At 37.6% G+C, this 19,121-nt stretch overlaps 2 protein-coding genes across 2 annotated transcripts; one reads left to right on the forward strand and one right to left on the reverse strand.

Annotated features, from left to right (window-relative positions):
- Positions 1 to 4,299: 4,299 nt before the first annotated feature.
- LOC132181898 (F-box/kelch-repeat protein At3g06240-like) lies at positions 4,300 to 5,037 on the forward strand. Its single transcript, XM_059595125.1, has one exon. It carries the CDS (start codon positions 4,300 to 4,302, stop codon positions 5,035 to 5,037), a length of 738 nt encoding a protein of 245 aa, XP_059451108.1.
- Positions 5,038 to 13,756: 8,719 nt separating this feature from the next.
- LOC132183414 (late embryogenesis abundant protein At1g64065-like) lies at positions 13,757 to 15,065 on the reverse strand. Its single transcript, XM_059596844.1, has 2 exons — positions 14,757 to 15,065; positions 13,757 to 14,142 (listed from the first exon to the last, which is right to left on the reverse strand). Exons 1-2 carry the CDS (start codon positions 15,039 to 15,041, stop codon positions 13,792 to 13,794), a joined length of 636 nt encoding a protein of 211 aa, XP_059452827.1. The 5' UTR covers positions 15,042 to 15,065; the 3' UTR covers positions 13,757 to 13,791.
- Positions 15,066 to 19,121: the final 4,056 nt, after the last annotated feature.

Genomic DNA, 19,121 nt, shown 5'->3' on the forward strand with positions numbered 1-19,121 from the left:
CTACAACTCGTTTCCTTGCTCACAATCTTCTTCAACGTGATTCTCTTTTACCGAACCCTTCCGATAGACTTCTCAACCGTAGATTTATCAAAGGAATAAATAAACTTTAAGAGATTTAATTTAAAGCTCACCACATATGATCTCTCTTAGCATAGCCTCCAACGAACTCTCTGGGGGTGAAAATTCGTGTCTCTCTCTTCTATAATGATGTATATATACCCCCAACAAAACCCTAGACCTAACCTACTTAAAATCATGTTTTTTAGCCTAAAACTTACGGGGTGTCTGGACAGGTTAATGGGCTGTCCGGACATGGCCTTGCGGAGCAAAATTTTAGTTTTTGGAAATGCGGTCCGAACCCGGGGAAGGCATGTCCGGACATGGGTGAAACAACATTCTGAAAATGCTGTCCAGTCTTGATCAACAACTCCGATCGATGGGCGTTTGTAGTCCGATTGAGTTGAAATTTTGCAGGGACGTTCATAACACATGAATCTACATTATGCACGGTGGAGATTGGATTCTGAGCATTCTATATCAATGTTTGAGCCCATGGACAGTAGCCTTTGCATTTTGAAACTGAATTAAGCCAACACAAGAACTAACAAACTCCCCCTTTGGCAATTCAGTGACAAAACCAAAATTCTGAGCCAATCCCATCATCTCCCCATATTTACTCCCCCTTTTTGTCACAGAATGACAAAAGGTCTTCATGTTTCCTGAAACACTTCACAAAATAAATCAAGGCATATGTGGAACAAGAAGACATAAATAAAACTCATGAAAAAAAAAATGACGTAGAATGCATGATCACAAAGAAACATCAGCAAAACTCCCCCTCAATGTATGACTCAATTAACAACAAGAAACTAAAAATGCAAAATATGTTTCTCCTCCTCAAAAGTCAAATGAACACACATGATACACACATCAACAACTCATGTATTTCAATAATGAATATCCCAAACATGCTCAAAATATGCAAAATATACATGAGATTAAAATTGGCAAGGAACTCATATTGCTTAGCCCAAGCAAAAGACACAATGTTCCATTTAACCAATGCTTGTTTGGTGTGTGTGTGTGTGTGTAAGCCATTCAAAGAGAAAAATGGTCAACTTACAAAATGAGGAGAAAGTTTCACCACCATGAGGTTTTGACAAGTATATCAAATCAAAAGTTAAACCTTATCATACTAGGGCCTAGCCACTCTCATCCTATACATTTCTCTTTGTAAAACATTTTGCACTAGTTTGACACAGTGAAATAAATTCCTTTTGGAATATGATCTTTTGATTTTATTTGTTTCACTATTTTGTTTATTTTTCTCTTTGAGAAAGTGTCCTTAAACTTTTGGTGCTTACCACAAAAGAGAAAGCAGGAATTTTTAAGCCCTAGGTTCAACTAGCATATGGTCAATTTGAAAAATATTACTAGTCAAAAACCTCATATGGTTACCTAACAGACCTCACAAATAAAGTGAAACAAAACCTCAATTTAAGCTTAGATGTGCACAAGAGATAAAGCATAGGCAAAATGTACCACATAAGCTCAGGCTTTAGGTAACCACAATAACATGTCCATTGACACAAATTTTCATCTCATGCATATTAAGAACATTCCAAGACGCAAGGAATTAAATCCATAAAAAGTAACATGAGAAATTAATGGACTATCTAGGTGCATAAGACAAAAGAAAGAAAATAAAACAATCAAAGTAACATATTTTTGTCTTTTTAAAATTTTTCACAAAAGAAATGCACACAAACGAAAACAAATGCAAAACAAACAAAAATGCAATGCATAAAGAAAAAAAAAAACAACATGCTTGAATTGAGATTACAACAGGCAATATATGAATGTCCTTTAGCATTAAACTTTCATCACATCTTATAGGTCCCACTACAAAATAATGATTTGGTTTAATAACTACTTCTAGGTCTTCACAAGACATTTCACATTCATGAACACTTGATTAGCAAGTAGACAAAAATCTTGGTGGTCCGCACACAACATCTCATCTATAAGCCTTTCAAAGATCATAACATATGAATTTCTTGAAAAATCCTTTATGAATATGCCTCATAACAAGAATCTCAAAACAAACATGTATACACTCTTCACACAAAAAGTGTAACAACAAAAAAAAATTGCAATGCATAAACTAGAAAACAAAAAAAAAAACAAAAAAAAAAATGCAAAGCAAAGAAAAATAACACGCTCTAGGATATTCAAAAAGAAGCAAAACAATCAATCCTAGGCATGTTATTGACTCACCTAACTTTAGGTGAGATCACTACCACTCCCCCTCAATGGGTGAATGGTATAATCCTTCCTAACCCAAACCTTCTTGAATGAAGGTGTAGAGACGTGAACATTTTCAAACTTGTCTACTCTAGACACACCTCCCATCATCATTACCAAACCCTCATAATCTTTCCTAGAAACATAATTTTTATTTTTATGCACATGAGGTTTCAATTTAAAACAGATGGGTCGAATGTGACCAACTTTTTCACAATGATGACAAGTAGGGATAAACCTTTTAGGAGGTAGATTCCTAGGAGGATGGACAACTCTATATTTGGGGTAAGATACACAAGGTTCAATATGAATTTTCTTAACTTTCTTACCTTGTGAGGTCGAGGCAGCTGCTGTTTTTCTTTTAACCAAAGAGTCTTCTACTTTTTTTGATTTAACAAATATTATCTCGGAAGTAGAATCATTGTTAGAAGACAAAGCAACATGACAATCAAAACTTAACTCAGATTTATCACAATCAGAATTCTGAGTATGTAACATATTCTCAAGAGAATTGCTAGAGAATTTTTCCAATTGAGTTTCTGACTCTTTTAATTTATTCTCTAACAAATCAACTTTAGAACCTAAAACAGAATTTTTAGATTTTAAAGAATCAATTATAGCATGTGATTCAGACAATTTAGTAACAATAGATTCATTCACATGTTTAAGATCTTGAAACTCCTCCAAACAATTTGTGTATTGATGTCTCAAAAGAGTGAATTTTTCCAACAAATTGTTGAAGGAGTTTATAAGATCATATTCCCCTTGAGAAGTATTTATAGCAAATAGAAGTCAACAGATCTCACTCAAGAATTTAATCCAAACAGAGTGAACCTGCACTGATACCAATTGAAAAACGCTATGCCGACTCCAAAAAACTTGTTTATCACAATTTATGCGGAATTAAATTATGAAGCAATAAACAATTCAATCACCCAAAATATATAAAGCAATAAAGAGGCAGACACAGATATTTTAGTTACGAAGAGGAAACCTTTTAGAAACCGATCTAAAAGTAAAATCTCTCCGGGGCAGCCAAACCTAGGAAATCACTATCAAAAGATTATCCATAGATTACAGACACTAGGAACACTTACAACCCTTTGCAAGACCTTGGCTCTGTAAGATCGACAAGCCTACAACTCGTCTCCTTGCTCACAATCTTCTTCAACGTGATTCTCCTTTACCGGACCCTTCCGATAGACTTCTCAACCGTAGATTTATCAAAGGAATAACTAAAACTCTAAGAGATTTAATTTAAAGCTCACCACATATGATCTCTCTTAGCACAGCCTCCAACGAACTCTCTGGGGGTGAAAATTCGTGCCTCTCTCTTCTATAATGATGTATATATAACCCCAACAAAACCCTAGACTTAACCCACTTAAAATCATGTTTTTTTAGCCTAAAACTTACGGGGTGTCTGGACAAGTTAATGGGCTGTCCAGACATGGCCTTGTAGAGCAAAATTTTAGTTTCTGGAAATGCGGTCCGAACCCGGGGAAGGCATGTCCGGACATGGGTGAAACATCATTTTGGAAATGTTGTCCAGTCTTGATCAACAGCTCCAATCGATGGGCGTTTGTGGTTCGATTGAGTTGAAATTTTGCAGGGACGTTCATAACACATGAATCTACATTATGAACAGTGGAGATTGGATTCTGAATATTCTATATCAGTGTTTGAGCCCATGAACAGTAGCCTCTGCATTTTGAAACTGAATTAAGCCAACATAAGAACTAACAATGTAGAATAGAAAGGGGATTTCCTTGCATACCCATCAGATTTCATACAATTGCGTGGTCCATTTAAGAATTATTGCAACTATTCCTTGCACTTTGTTGGTTCATCTAACGGCCTACTTTGTCTTGCCTATAAATATTCAAGATTATTGGTTCTCTGGAACCCTTCTATTCAAAAATCCATATCCCTTCCCGAGCCTAATATTGAATCTCTAGGTTGGTTAGACCACTCTTTTGGCTTTGGTATGATCCCATGACCGATGGTTACAGATTGGTGAGGCTCGTGTATCTCCCAGACACTTATTTTCGTTGTTACGAAACTGTTCCATCTCTCGTTGAGATTTATACACTTCAAACCGGCATATGGCGCTCTATTACGGCCCCTGGTTCTCCCTACATCATAAGAGATTGGTCCTCGTCGGTTTTTGTGAATGGCGTACTCCATTGGCTTGCACACACATGGGACCAGGCCCCCTTTCGCAATGTGATTGTGTCGTTTAATATGAAGGATGAGGCCTTTGGTGAACTGAGTATGCCTAAGAGCTTACAAGGGCTGGAAAATTTAAACGTTACTGTGGCACTAGTTGATGGGTTGCTTGCGCTTGTCCCTTGTAACAAACTTGGTAACGAGGCGTCTGAGGCCGTGTGGGTGATGAAAGAGTATGGAGTAGCGGAATCTTGGAGTAAGCTGTTTGATATTTGCATTGGGGGATTTAACAGGGTGATAGGCTTTACAAATAGTTGCGAAGCTCTAGTGCACACGAGTGGAAGGTTGTTTTCTTTCCGACCTTGTAGTCCCAGCGGATATTTGGATCTTCCCATTGGTGTCCCAGCAGATTTTTATTTAGATACTTATGTGGAGAGCCTTGTTCTACTCAATGTAAAAGACCGAGTTCCGGGGCGACATGGGAATTCGTCTGGTGGTAGTCAGCGCACAAAGAAAACCAGGTGCTTGATGCTAGTTCCACATTCTACTTTTTACAATCACTGAATTTGTGTGCTTAATATAGGATTATGAATAATATGAAAATTTCCTATTTCACTCTCATTATTTGTATGAAGTTATTTCATCAAACAAATGCTATTTTAATATGAATAACATTTAAAGTTCCGATTTCTGAATTAGGGCCTTTAGGTTGCTCGCTCCGGTTTCTCTATTCCATAACTATGTCGTTTTAAGGAATTGGTCTGTGCCTTCCTACTCCGTTTCGGTTTTATGAGAAACAAATAGGTTGATTGTTTTTTGTAGATTGTGATTTGTTTTAGGTGATTTCCCTGTTTTGGTGTATCTTTGTGGATTTTTGGTATGTAATATTATTGTCTACGATATTAGCTTTTTGAATTATGATCATGTTGATTTATATGGTGTTCTTATTTACTATTATCTCGTATTTGGTAGTGGAGAATACCGGGGTAGGAAATGTAGATTGTGTTTATAGTTGATTTTGGTTTTTGAGTAATGAGCAACTCAGCTATAGGGTTGTTTCAGGCAGTTAAGTAATGATGTTTTTATGAGCTAAAAAGCTTAGGCTTTTGTGTTTTTAGGTTATGTTTTGTTGTCACCAGCCAAAGATTCAATATGTTTTTAGTTTATACTTGCTGGTGAGACTGCTGTGCAGTTGTGGTTTGTGAGTTCTCTGATTTTACTGCATTGAAAAATATAGCTAATGTTTCATGTGAAGTTAACCTTTTTTTTTTTTTTTTTTTTTTAGTTTAATTGTAAACTCTATGTTTTTGTACAGGTAAGGTGAACTCTCAAAAAGGACTTGGCTTCACACCCAGAATTAACCATTTCTGCTTATTGAGGTAGAACTTATTAAAATCCTATTTAACATTTTCAGATAGCTTGCTGGCTCCTTCTATCTAGTTAGATGTTCTTGGAGGTATTAAAGATTTCGTGGCTCAATATCTGTAAGACTTGCAGAGGCCTTCACTTAGAATTTATGTTGTTTATCCTCCAACAAATTAGACTTGGTTTAATGTTGGAGATTTGGTATATTTATTAGGTTTCTTGGAAGATTTGAATTATGATAGTGCTTATCTGATCAGGTGAACATTGTAATGGATGATTTATGTAAATTCAGTTAGAGTATTCTTATTGAGATATTATTTGTTTGTTACATTTATGGAATATATGGGAAATAGGATAGAAATTGAGACTGCTGTGAATAGGATTTGTATGGTCTTCTCGTTGGTGGTGGGGCAAATTTATTGACAACAAAAGAAAGTCATTAGCGACTTCTAAGCAAATGACAGTTCGTATTGTTAAGAAGAGAAAAAGGAGGGAAAGAATGAGATAGCTACTATAATACTAGTGATGGAACCCCACAACTAATAATAGAAATATATTGATAATAATGACTCCTTTTGGGTAGGAGAGACCACAATAACTCCTTTTGGGTAGGAGAGACCACAAACTCCAATTAGGGATGGAGGAAAACCACAATGTTTATTAATCTTTTTATATCCATAAACTACAGCTATGATCCCCTATTTATAAGATAAGGAATCCAAGTAAAAGAAGGACTAGAAAGACTAATTACTAAAGGACTCCAACATAAATTAGGACTCAGACTTATACTTGGAATATAGACTCCTTATTGTACTAGTAGAACTTTCTCCTTGTCCTAGAAGAACAAGTATACAAGTCCCTTGCTTCTCAACCCTCAATTGCCACGTGAGACCTACGTGACATTGGTTTTCCATCATTCGCCCCCCTTGAAGGGGAAACCTTGTCTGCAAGGTCCAAGGTACATCTTCTCTTTTTTCTTTCGCTTTCTAAGCCACTTGAACAAAGATGGTGTGAGGAGATGAGGCTGCGACACTCGAGATGTGTGCCGGTGTTGATGGCGTAATTTGACGATACGGCAACGTGGAATGGCACGGTAGTTGACGGCGTAGTTGGGATGGCATGCACGTTTAAAGGGTTGAGTCCGGTGTTCTCTAGATCTGCGACTGGTGGGGCGGCAACCGTGTGTTGTGAATGGCTCAGTCTTTGGACGGGATCGCGATACTGTTGATCTCTGTAAGTTGTTTGTTGATGGTGGCTTACAGTGGACCCAAGTTTTTTTTAGAGAGATGAGTGAGGATTCTTCATCCTCTTTCAGTGCCTTCAGGCCACACAATATTTCATTTAAATTTCACTCAATTTGTTTCACGATTTGGCTTTGATGGGCTAGCTAACGAGCAAAAATCTGCTCAAAGCGATCAAGTAAACGATGAAGTTGAGAATCTGACATTGTTGTGAAGGCTCTGATACCATGTTGATAGAACCCCACAACTAATAATAGAAATATATTGATAATAATGACTCATTTCGGGTAGGAGAGACCACAATAACTCTTTTTAGGTAGGAGAGACCACAAACTCCAATTAGGGATGGAGGAAAACCATAATGTTTATTAATCTTTTTATATCCATAAATTACAGTTATGATCCCCTATTTATAAGATAAGGAATCCAAGTAAAAGAAGGACTAGAAAGACTAATTACTAAAGGACTCCAACATAAACTAGGACTCAGACTTATACTTGGAATATAGACTCCTTATTGTACTAGTAGAACTTTCTCCTTGTCCCAGAAGAACAAGTAGACAAGTCCTTTGCTTCTCAACCCTCAATTGCCACATGAGACCTACGTGGCATTGGTTCTCCATCAACTACTGTCGAAGGTGTGCTCTCAAATTTTGGTTTTGATGTGACAAAAAAAAAAAAAAACGTCATTACCCGGAATATTAACATAATGTTTAGAATTTGAGTTTATTATGTGAGTTTTTAATCCCATTTTGTGGCTGAGATGAGATTAGATTAATGGCTCGTTTGGTTCGCTGAATGCGTGTTCTATTAAGAAAGGTAATAGTTATTACTGTGAATAGAGGAGAGTGGAATATAATAATTATTCATATTCCTTAGTTTGGTAATAACATTAATGCTTTAACTTGGAATTGAATAAAACTTACTAAAAACCTCATATTATTATTATTTTTTTTTTCAACTCATATTAACAAAAAAAAAAACCCCCCCTCATTTTTTAAAGGAATAACTAATCTTGTAAGGGATTAGTTCTTCCTACGGGAATAACTATTCTTAGGAATAGGCCCTTACCAAACATAGGAATAGTCATTCCATTCCAAGGGTTTATTCTGCAAACCAAACGGGGCCTAAGACTCTGTTTGTTTGGCGTAAAATGATTTTTGAAAAATAATTTCTGTAGTTTACATGGAAATAATTGTCAACGCAAAATATTTTTTATTCGGCCAAAAATTCTTCTTTAATTTTTGGTTGTAAACTATAAATCATTTTTTGAGTTTAAGCATTTCGTTTTCAAATCGACAGACCTAGTCAGGACTTGATCAAGACATTACTAGGATTGGGACAGGACTTTGTTGGGACATTTCCAAGACTCAGCTGGGAAACTGCCGAGACTCGGTTGGGACTTGGTTGAAAATAGGCTTGGACCCAAACGTGACCTGCCGGGACTAGGGGTGAGCAGATTAATCGTTTACTACCTACCGATCTCTTATCGACCGCCACCGAACCGTTATCGACTGACAACCAAATTTTTGCGGTCGGTAGGCGGAATAAACATACTGTTTTGACATCGGTTCGGTAGGGGGTGATAATTTTTTATTTTTTTTTTTTTATTTTTTTATTTTTTTTTTTTTTCGGTTAACTGACAATTAACCGACTTAGCCAATTTTTCAAGTAAATTTTGAATTTTATCTGGTAACTTTCCTAATTGTGTTTGTCCAGTTAATTTGTGGTTGTCATTTCGGTCCATGTTCCATGAATTTACTTTTTATTTTCATTTATAGAACGTATTCTTTTATGATTTTGTAGTTACAAAGAAATTGATAAATCTTAGGGTAAAGTCCACATACTACAATCCAATTGACAATATGCTTCCAAATGACGAAATTACCCTTAGTAAAATAAAAACAAAAAATATTAAAGCTTCTATAAAAAAAATAATAATAATCCAAGGGTTGGCCAAATTAAAAAAAAAAAAAAATCCTTTTTATAAGAAAAAAATTAAAACAATTGAAAATTTTCGTTTTTATTGTTATTTTATAATTTTTTTAAATAAAAATTTCCGTTTTATAAATTTAAAAATTCGTTTTAAAAAAAATAAAAAATTTTCGTTTTTTAAAACAATTTGTTTTTTTTTTAAAAAAAATAAAAAATTATGTTTTAAAAAAATTTTAAAAATTTTCGTTTAAAAAAATCGTTTTTTTTTTTTTTTTATAAATAAATTATTTTTATTTATAGGTGTATTTTTGTTTTATTGAGAAATATAGAGGGGTATTATCTTTTTGCTAGTCTTAGGGGTCATTGACAATGTTTTGGTAGTTTAGGGAGACATTGTCGTAATTGAAAGTTTGGGGGCATTGTCAATTATGTGGTAATTTGAAGAGGGTATGTGGACTTTTCCCTAAATCTTAATATAAAAACTTGTAATCGACAATTAACCAACTTAACTGACCACCTGTGAACCGACTAACTAATTAACCGAAAAAGTCGAAACTATTTCTTGTCGGTATGAAGTCGGTTAATTAATCGACTTAACCGACTTTTACGAATCGGTAGGCAAAAATGCTCATATCGACACCGACCGAATCGATACCTACCCCTAGCCAAGAAATCGCTAGGACCCAGTTGGGACCAACTGGGACACTGCTAGGACCCAGTCGAGACCCGACTGAGACACCGCTAGGACTCCGTCGGGACCCAAACGAATTTCGCCTTGGTCCAAATAGGACATTATCGTAATTTAAAATTTTATAGCTAAACTTTTTTTGACAAAACATTTTACCTTGAAATAAACGGAGTTCAAGAATGTGAATATAATGAGGCATGCAGGAAGGGAGAAGGATGTATTTTGAAATGGAGAGAAACCGGTTAGTGTAAATATGAGGGATGTTGTTAGAAAATAAAGATGTTTATAAAACTTTTATTACTTTTTTTTTTAAAAAAAAAACAAAATTATTAATTAAAGAAAAATAAAATATGTATGGGAATTACTAAATTCTTGGACAGTGAAGCGAATATGAATCTATCTCTTAGACAAATATTGCCTTCTACTTATACAATAAGTTGCAAAAGGGAATACAACAATTATATCCTCAGGATATAATATTATCCGAATGTAGTCTGCATGTTGCAAATTTTGAACACTACTCTAAGAGCACCAGCAGTAGATGCCCTATATGTCATTCACTTCCTTATGTTTAGGAAAAATTTAAAAAAAAAACTGTAAAAACTTACTCACATCAGATTCTCTGCATTTAATCAACCCTTAAAGGTTGTTAGAGTATTTCCCAATGTGTAGAGAACCAAAAGTGATTATGTAGTGACCTAAATAATTAATTAGGCTTAAGACAACTTAGTTAAAAGATTAGTTGGACTTTGGGTCACTAAGGACACCTTGAGGGGCATTTTTAGAAGTTTTGGATTTTGGAGCTACAGTGGACAATTGCTCTCGTGAGGGACCACACGAGCGCTCGCGTGAGGACTAGGCCGAGCACTCGTTGACTGCTGGTTTTTGCCCATGCGTGGCACCTGCAACTCAAAAACTCTTGGGTAAATAGTACACGAGCGCTCGACACTGTAGTACACGAGTGCTCGCACCTTTTCAACGATTTTCTGTAGCGCCCTCAGCTTTTTCTTCCTATTTAAACCCACCCCTCTACGCCTTTAAACCCTCATTTCTGCTTCTGAAACCTTGGAGAAAATCTGTTGCTTTGATTCTTGAGTGTGTGTGAGGTGGTGTTTGTTTTTGAAGAAGGAGGTGTTTTGAAGGATTTGCTTGTTGAGGTAACCACTGCACTCTCTCTTTGTGTTTTGTTAGGTTGGATATGTTAGCTTCTTGATTTATGGTAGCTTAGTTGTTAATGTTTAGGAGTTTTAAGCTTTAAACTCGTTTTAAGTTTCCCTTTCCGTTTATGCTTAATCTTGTTATTTGGAGACGTTGCTTTGGTTGAAAGGTGTTAAAAACCTTTTTTATGGCATTAGGACTAGTCGAGAAAGGCTCGGGAAACATTTGGACCAAATGAGGTTCTACTTGAACCTCATTGGCCGAACACTCGCCCTTAGGGACGAGCGCTCAACCAGAGACGTTCAAGGGAAGGCCTTTTTGGCCAAGCACCCTACGACCTTTGTTAGTAAGTCTTATGTTCATTTTAGTTGGACTTAGGACTAATGGGAGGTTTTCCACAGATTCGGAAAACCCAGATCGTTTGAAGGAATATTCGGAGAACTTGTTCAACTTAGGTGAGTTTTTAACTCACATAATGCTTGCCATTTATTTTCCCGCATTACACGACTATTTTGTGTACCAAAACATGCATATTTACAATTCTCACGATATACACTTTGCTGTACCATGAACTCTATCATTTGTGAAAATATATTACATAACAAGATAATGACATTGAGATTTGTAAAAGCATGCATGTAAAATATGGACAAGATTAATTGTATCGTATGACATGGTACACCGGTACGTGTGGGATAACAGTCATGAGCTTACTATACATGTTAACTTTATGGTCAAATGTGTGTGTTGTTATATGGGCTTTGGATCCAATGGTTGTTTCGTAACTAGCACAGCCTTAATAGATAGTCACTACAGGACGTACATCATTAGTAGGGTGGGCTACCCGAGGCCGGACTCGGTCGGCCTACTAGTTTTATGGACAGTAGTGTATAATGGTCGGGGTACCGGCATTGTATTGCAGGTCCCTCGGGATAGTGCTTGTGACACCCAAGGAGTTTATTAAATGACTAAAAATACTTTGGTATAAGGTTACCGCTGGACGCCACCTTCCCTAGTTGGCCGCGTTCCAAGGTTCACCGCCACATATCTCCCTACAACCAGTACTTCCGCCATCGTTGTAGGAAACCCACCATCATTCTTCACCTTCTCTTTTGCATCAAGCCACACAAGTCTCTCCCCAAATCCGATCTAGTGCCCAGACTCAGCCACACACCCACGTGTGCAACCGTCCAGTCTTGAACCCGCTTGCACCTGATCTTTGCTCGTGAGGCCAAGCTCATGGAGTGCCTCTTGCACCCGCCTACACCAAATCAACACCTCTTTCAGTGAAGCTCACAGACCTATAGTGGAGCCCACACCATGTTCAAATTCGAGAAAATAAATAAATAAATAAAGAAGAGGTCCAAGTGAACACATCACGCGCGCCTCACGTCGGTTAGATTCCGTGCACCGATTTGATAACTGCCCAAGTGGGCTCATTTTCTTTTTATTTTTGGCCCAAGTTGGCCCTGGCCCCATAGTTGGCCCTTTTTACGTTTTGGCCATAGTCAGCCCTTTTGAAGTTTTGGCTCATTGTCAGCCTTAGCCTGTTGTCGGCCCCTTTTGGATTTTGGCTCATTGTCAGCTCTGCCTCGTTGTCGGCCCCTTTTGGAGTTTGGCCCGTTGTCAGCCTTTTTGAATTTGCATCCTCCTACCTACCGCCATCGCTGGCTGCCCGCCAGCCTCTCTATCTCCTCTAGTAGTCGCCACTATCTACGGCTCGTTCTCGGCCTCCTCCAGCGCTGTCATCATTGTTTCAGATTTCAAACTCAAGGTTACTGAATATTTTATTTTGAGTTTGAGGGGAATATTATATATATATATATATATATATTCCATAATTACATTGATATCAAATATTTTCTATTTATGGGCTAATTGTAATCAAATATTGAGATTGTAATCAAATTAAGGAGATTTGATTACTATACTTGTATTTAGACATTACTTTATAAATAGAGAGTCAGAGACCTTTTTATTGTCTACCCTATAAATGAGACATTTTTATTATAGACAATAAAAGTTAATGAGCACAATGTAGCCCTTAAGGGTATTCCGAGTGGTGAATATAGGTGTCTAACACCAAATCACCCGTAATTTTTGTGTTCCTTTCCTATATTACTTCTGTCATATTTTTCCATCATCATTATTTGAACAACAGAAATGGGTGTCCTTTTTCAATACCCTTCCCGGCCCGGATAAAAAAAAAAAACAGCTGGTCAAATATTTAATTCTTGATGAAATTGTCGAGCAAATTTAAAGCCTTTTTCAGTCGGAGTAATTTTTCCTAGGACCCATTGCGCACCGTGTAATGCAAGCATCGCTTTTGGAGATGAATGGAGGCCCACAACCTTGACTAGAATAGTTTTACCCTTTTAATTGCATTGAAACTGTTTTTGCAAACTGAGTTCTTTTTTTTTTTTTTTTTTTCCGATTTTGCAATTTAATTTTTCTGATTAGAAATTAAACTCCAGCATACTACTAGACGTTCAGTTGTGCACCCTTGTTACTCTTTATCCTCCTTTATTATTATTATTTTTATTATTATTATTATTATTATTTTGAGAGAACTTAATTTTATTATGTGATAGGAGATGAGTCATAATTTTATTGGTTCTGACATTGTATACTATTGAAATTTGTTACGCAAGTTGACAAAATTTGACTGTACGGTAATTGGTTTTTTGGCATACCTAACGTACTTCTAAATTCATTTTGATACTCCAATGAACTAATTACAAATCAAGTAAACTAACTAGACTAATTTTATATATATTTTTCTCTTTATTTTTAAATACGATCGAGATCACTATATATACATTCCTGCTATCATAATAAAAACATCCTAAGTACCAAATATAAAAAAACTCAAACACACCAGAAAGAAAAAGAAAAGAAATAAAACAGCAATTTATTTTTATTTTTATTATTTTCACTTGCAAGTCAAATCTTGAAGCTCCTCTGTTGAGATATTGATATTCATGGTGCAATTCATTTCAGTTGACTTCTCCTTCTTCATAACAAATATCAATTCCACTTTCCCACTAAGCTTTGCATGGCTGTTGAGAGCCAACACCCCGGCACTCAAGTCACTCCCAAGACTCGGAATGCTTGATAGCACATTTGAATTCACATACACCGTCACACTTACTTTTTTGGTGGAACGAAGCCCAGCCTTGCCCTTAGGAATACTCACCCTTCCCACTATCACACCCTGGTACGTGAACGTCACATTGGTGCTATCGTATTTGTAGGGGCCAAAATTTGTGTTCTTCACCCTCACCTGCAAGGGTGGAATTAGAATTTTAGAAACAGACACACCTAAAAATTCAGAAAATGTCATGAGTTTGAATTAAATATTTCAATTAAATTCATCAATTTCAATTAAATATTTCATGTTTTGAGTCCAAACGTTTGGAAAAGTGTTAAACTATTGATTAAATAATTAAATTTACCTATTTCTATCTTATAGGCTTAAATTTGTAGAACAAGTGGTGAATTAATATGATATCAGAGAAGGGGTACTGAGTTCGATCCCTGTCTCATGACCATCATTTACCTCATATTTCAATTAAAAATTTTATGAAACGTGCGAAAAAGTGTTTTTAAATTTTGGGGTGACCCGAAACCCCAAGACTAGGGGTGGTTCCACCTATGCTCTCACTTAGGTTGTGAAGCTTATATCGAAGGAAGGCAATGTTAGGTCGCTAGCAAGCTTAAACTTATAGGATAAGTGGTGATTAAGTATGGAATTAGAAGAGTACTCAGTTCGAACCTGGTCTCATGATCATTATTCACCTCATATTTCAATTAAACATTTCACGAGAAGTGTTTCTAAATTTTAGGGTGAACCGCCTGGAACCCTAAGACTAGGGGTGGTTCCGCTCGTTCTCTCACCTGGGTTGCGAAGCTTATGTCGAAGGAAGGAGATGTTAGGTTGCCGGTGGTCATATTTTTGAAGGTGACAGTGCCCAACCTGACCTTAGGTGTCCTGACGCGCATCACAGTGAGAGCAAAGACCAAGATGACCACGGTCTGAAACACAGCAAAAGCAGCAATATATACGGCCAACTTGACTCGTTTCTTCCGCCGGAGCTCCTTGGTTTGCAACGTGTCCGATTCTTCATCGCTTCTGGGGTGCCTATTTGCGGGTGCCAAGGGCTGGTTTGACTTCTCAGCCATTTTTTCTTTTTTCTTTTTTGCTTAGAAAAGTGAAAATTTGTGTTTCCTTCTCTAGGATGAGCCGAAGAAGTGGGATTAATTGCTTGTGGTAGGGGTGCTAGAGACGTGTTTGTTTATATATATATATGGTTTTATATTTTTTGAGGCAATAGCGAGAAAGAGGTTCATGGAAAATGAGAGTCGAGTAGAAACACTTAAAAAGTTATGGTCAGTATCAAACGCGTCTTGGGTTGGAATTTTTGGCTTCTAGACGGTCTTCCCATGACCGACTTTGGTGAATGCTTTACACGCCAAAGAAAGACGTCCAGTAGACGATATATGGATGCCTTTTGGCCCAGAAGTCAAAAATTCATATTTAATGGGTCGAATTAAAATAATAATAAAATTTTGATTTTTTGTTTTTGATTTTTTTTGTTTTTATATGTTCTACTGCATAGAAAATATATGATAGGCCCATTTTAAAATATAACAAAAAAAAGAAAAGAATTAAGTAGAGAAAGAAATACCAGTTAAAACGCCACTGTGTTCTTTCAAACTTAAGAACAAGAAGAAAATGAACTAAATGACAGCTTGTGTAGAGAGTCAAACGGCATTTAGAAACTGTTAGAATGCTTTGATAGCATGTTGGAATAATAGAAAGATATAGAAGAGCGGAAGAATAATAAGAAGAGTGGAAGCACAAAATGGACTACATTGTATTGATATATTCTAATCTAATAATAATAATGAATACATATGCCTCTATTTATAGAGAAGCAAGTAAAGAAAGGTAAACATAGTAGACTAAGGAAAGGTAAACCTAGTAGACTAATAATACATAAGGAAGTAAATAACAAGTAAATAACCCTAATATAATATTCTTAACATCCCCCCTCAAACTCAATGTATAAACGTGAGTTTGGGTAAAAGAAAAGGGAAAGAAAAATAAATTTGCCGAAAAAGCTGCTTGTGCCAAAAGAGTTGCCGGAGTGACGGTCGGAGTTGGGCTGTCGGAGGCGGTGCACAGAGGCTGGTGGCGGTAGAACCCGGTTCTAACCCGTTGGGTTGAAAATCTTGGATCTGGGTGATTTCTCAAATACTCCAATATCCCCCCCTCAAACTCAAGGTTTGGGAAAAAGAAAAGGATTTTTTTTTTTTTTTTTTGAAGTTCGCTAGAAAAGTCGCTAGAGGTGGCCAGACGTGTACGACCAAAGGCGGTTGATGGCAGCTGGCAGTGCCAACTGGTGGCTAAAGATGGCTGCTGGACCCAAAAGATTGGGCTTGAGACTTGTATTGGGCTGGTTTACTTGGGTCAACATATTAGGCCTAAAACCCATGGACCTTTAAATGGTCTGACCCGAAATTAATTGAACGGGGTCTAACCCATTGGATCGGGTTGACAAAGTTGACCGGTTTGGATAGATTGAAGTGCTTAACCCGGTGACCTAGTTTAGAAAACCGGTATTGGACCGGGTTGGAGATCCAAACCCGATGACCCGGTTTGAAACTGGTTTTGGATGGGTCGGAGCGGCTTGAACGGATCCGGTTCGGATTTCTGATACCCAGTGGGCCGAATCGGATGAAAGTTTGATCCGATTTGAGAAGATCCAGTTCTAACCCGTTGGATTGGGTCGAAAATGGATCAAGTTTTTTTTCTCGAGCTGACACGTGGCAGAGAGCTAGGGCTGACGTGGTGGGTTCTCCGACTGACACGTGGCAGCTGATACGGGAGAAGATACGCTGGCGCGTGTGATGCACGCGCCAGGGCTGGCGGAAGCGTGAGGCGCGTGTGCCGCACACGCTTGGAGGGCTGTTGGCGCGTGTAGCGCATGGGCGCGTGAAGCCCATGCACAGACCCTTTGGATGGAGCGTGGCAGCGCGTCAGAGCTCCAATGGTGGTGATCTGGACGGATTTGAGACCACCGGCGATGGATTTACCGAACGGAGTAAAAACCACGATGATCCGACAAAGGTTGGAGGCGCGTGGAGGTGCGGTAGCCTCGCGTGGAGGCGCGTTGGAGAGACGGCTGTTTCTGAGGGCAGAGCGTGGAGGTGCGTGCAAATCTGGAATAGGCTGAGATTGCACAGATCCACAGTTCTAGGGCCGAGATACCACTTTTAGTGGTTATTTGGCCGAGAGGAGTCACGATGGCGGCGCGATTGGCTAGGGAAAAAATTGCCGGAGGAGCTCGGAGGGTCGATGGCAGCGGATCTTCCTCTGTAGATCTAAAGGAGTGGAATAGATTTTGAGCAGAATACCGCTTGGTGGGGCGCCGATGACTTGATTTTGGAGGTTGCCGGAGGGAGTGCCGGATTGTGAGCTGAAAACCGCTTGGCGGTGCACCAACGACTGAAATTGGGATTGTCGCTGAAGGGAGCGCCAAAAAACGTTAAAGACGTTTATTGAAGGCCACAGAAGGTGGCTCTAATACCATGTTAGAATGCTTTGACAGCATGTTGGAATAATAGAGAGATATAGAAGAGCGGAAGAATAATAGGAAGAGCGGAAGCACACAATAGACTACATTGTATTGATATATTCTAATCTAATAATGATAATGAATACAGATGCCTCTATTTATAGAGAGGCAAGTAATCTAATAGACTAAGAAAAGGTAAACCTAGTAGACGAAGAAAAAGTAAACCTAGTAGACTAATAATACATAAGGAAGTAAATAACAAGTAAATAACCCTAACATAATATTCTTAACAGAAACAAACAAAAAAAGAGAATTTGTACAGAAAGACATTAATAATAATAATAAAAGAAAGCTGAAAGTTCATGCCTTTACTAGTTTAATACAATGTAGAGATGAATTAACTACCAAATTGGAGATTGAAAGAGTTTCAAACTTTCAATTTTGTGATTGTAATATGTTAGGAGAATGGAGTTTATGCGGAATGTTTATTAATATTATGATATATTAAAATATATGATATGATAGAATATTTTATTGTGTTTATTTTTATTTGATATTATCTTTATTTTATTCCATGTAAGAGGCTTGATGACTCAACGCTAGTTTATATTTCAATAAGAGCTGATAACTAAGCCCTAGAAAATATTGTAAAAGTTTGTCTATTTAAAGGCCATTATGTTATCAATAAAGGAAGTAGGAAATTATTACAAACCTTGTGTTTGAAAAGGTTTTAGGTTTCCTCAGAACCTAACAATTTATCCCGTTACGTGCATTCACGTAACATTGGTATCAGAGCCAAGTTCGATGGCGGATCAAAGAGTAGACTGTTTGGAGCAACAAATTGGTCATCTTGTGTTGGGGTTATCCCACATTAGTTGTGGAAGGGGATGGTGGTCCGTTTATAAGTGTGAGGGAAAGCCTCACCTCTTGAGCTAGCTTTTGGGGTTGAGAGAGGCCCAAGATCATTAGAGCCCATGTTTACCAACAAGTCTCGGCCCAAACAGTCCACGGTAGAAACAAGTTGTCGCTGCTCCAACCCAGGGCTCAATGTGCGAGGGGGAGATTGTTGGGGTTATCCCACATTAGTTGTGGAAGGGGCAGTGTTGGGTGGTTTTGGGCTTCTATCAACCCCAAAACCTAGCTCAAGAGATTAGGCTTTCCCTCACACTTTTAAACTGACCATTAGCCCCTTCCACAACCGATGTGGGATAACCACAACAATCTCCCCCCCGCACATTGAGCCATGGGTCGGAGCAGCAACAATCCATTTCTCCCGTGGACTGTTGGGCCGAGACTTGTTGGTAAACCTGGGCTCTGATACTAGTGTTGGGTGGTCTTGGGCCTATCTTTATAAGTGCCAAATATTGCATACTTGGACCCCTTTATTTACATTAGTTAATCCTTTAGTTGTGTCGTTATTTAATGTTTTGTGTTTTTAGTATTTTGTAGGTTGTTGAAGAAAAACTATAACTTTAAAGAGAAAAATGCAAAGTTTGGAAGAAAGCATACTTTGAGAAGACCTAGATGATGTGGTTAAGTTTAACCAAATCCAAGAAAAGGTTAAATCTGATTAAAGATCAGATTGGATTAAAGTTCAGATTGGATAAAATTTCGGATTGAATTCAAATTCAGATTCTGCACATGTCTCAATATTTTGACCATAACTTTCCGCTCAAATATC

This window comes from Corylus avellana, chromosome ca5 (assembly GCF_901000735.1).
Source record: "Corylus avellana chromosome ca5, CavTom2PMs-1.0".
NCBI lineage: Eukaryota > Viridiplantae > Streptophyta > Magnoliopsida > Fagales > Betulaceae > Corylus > Corylus avellana.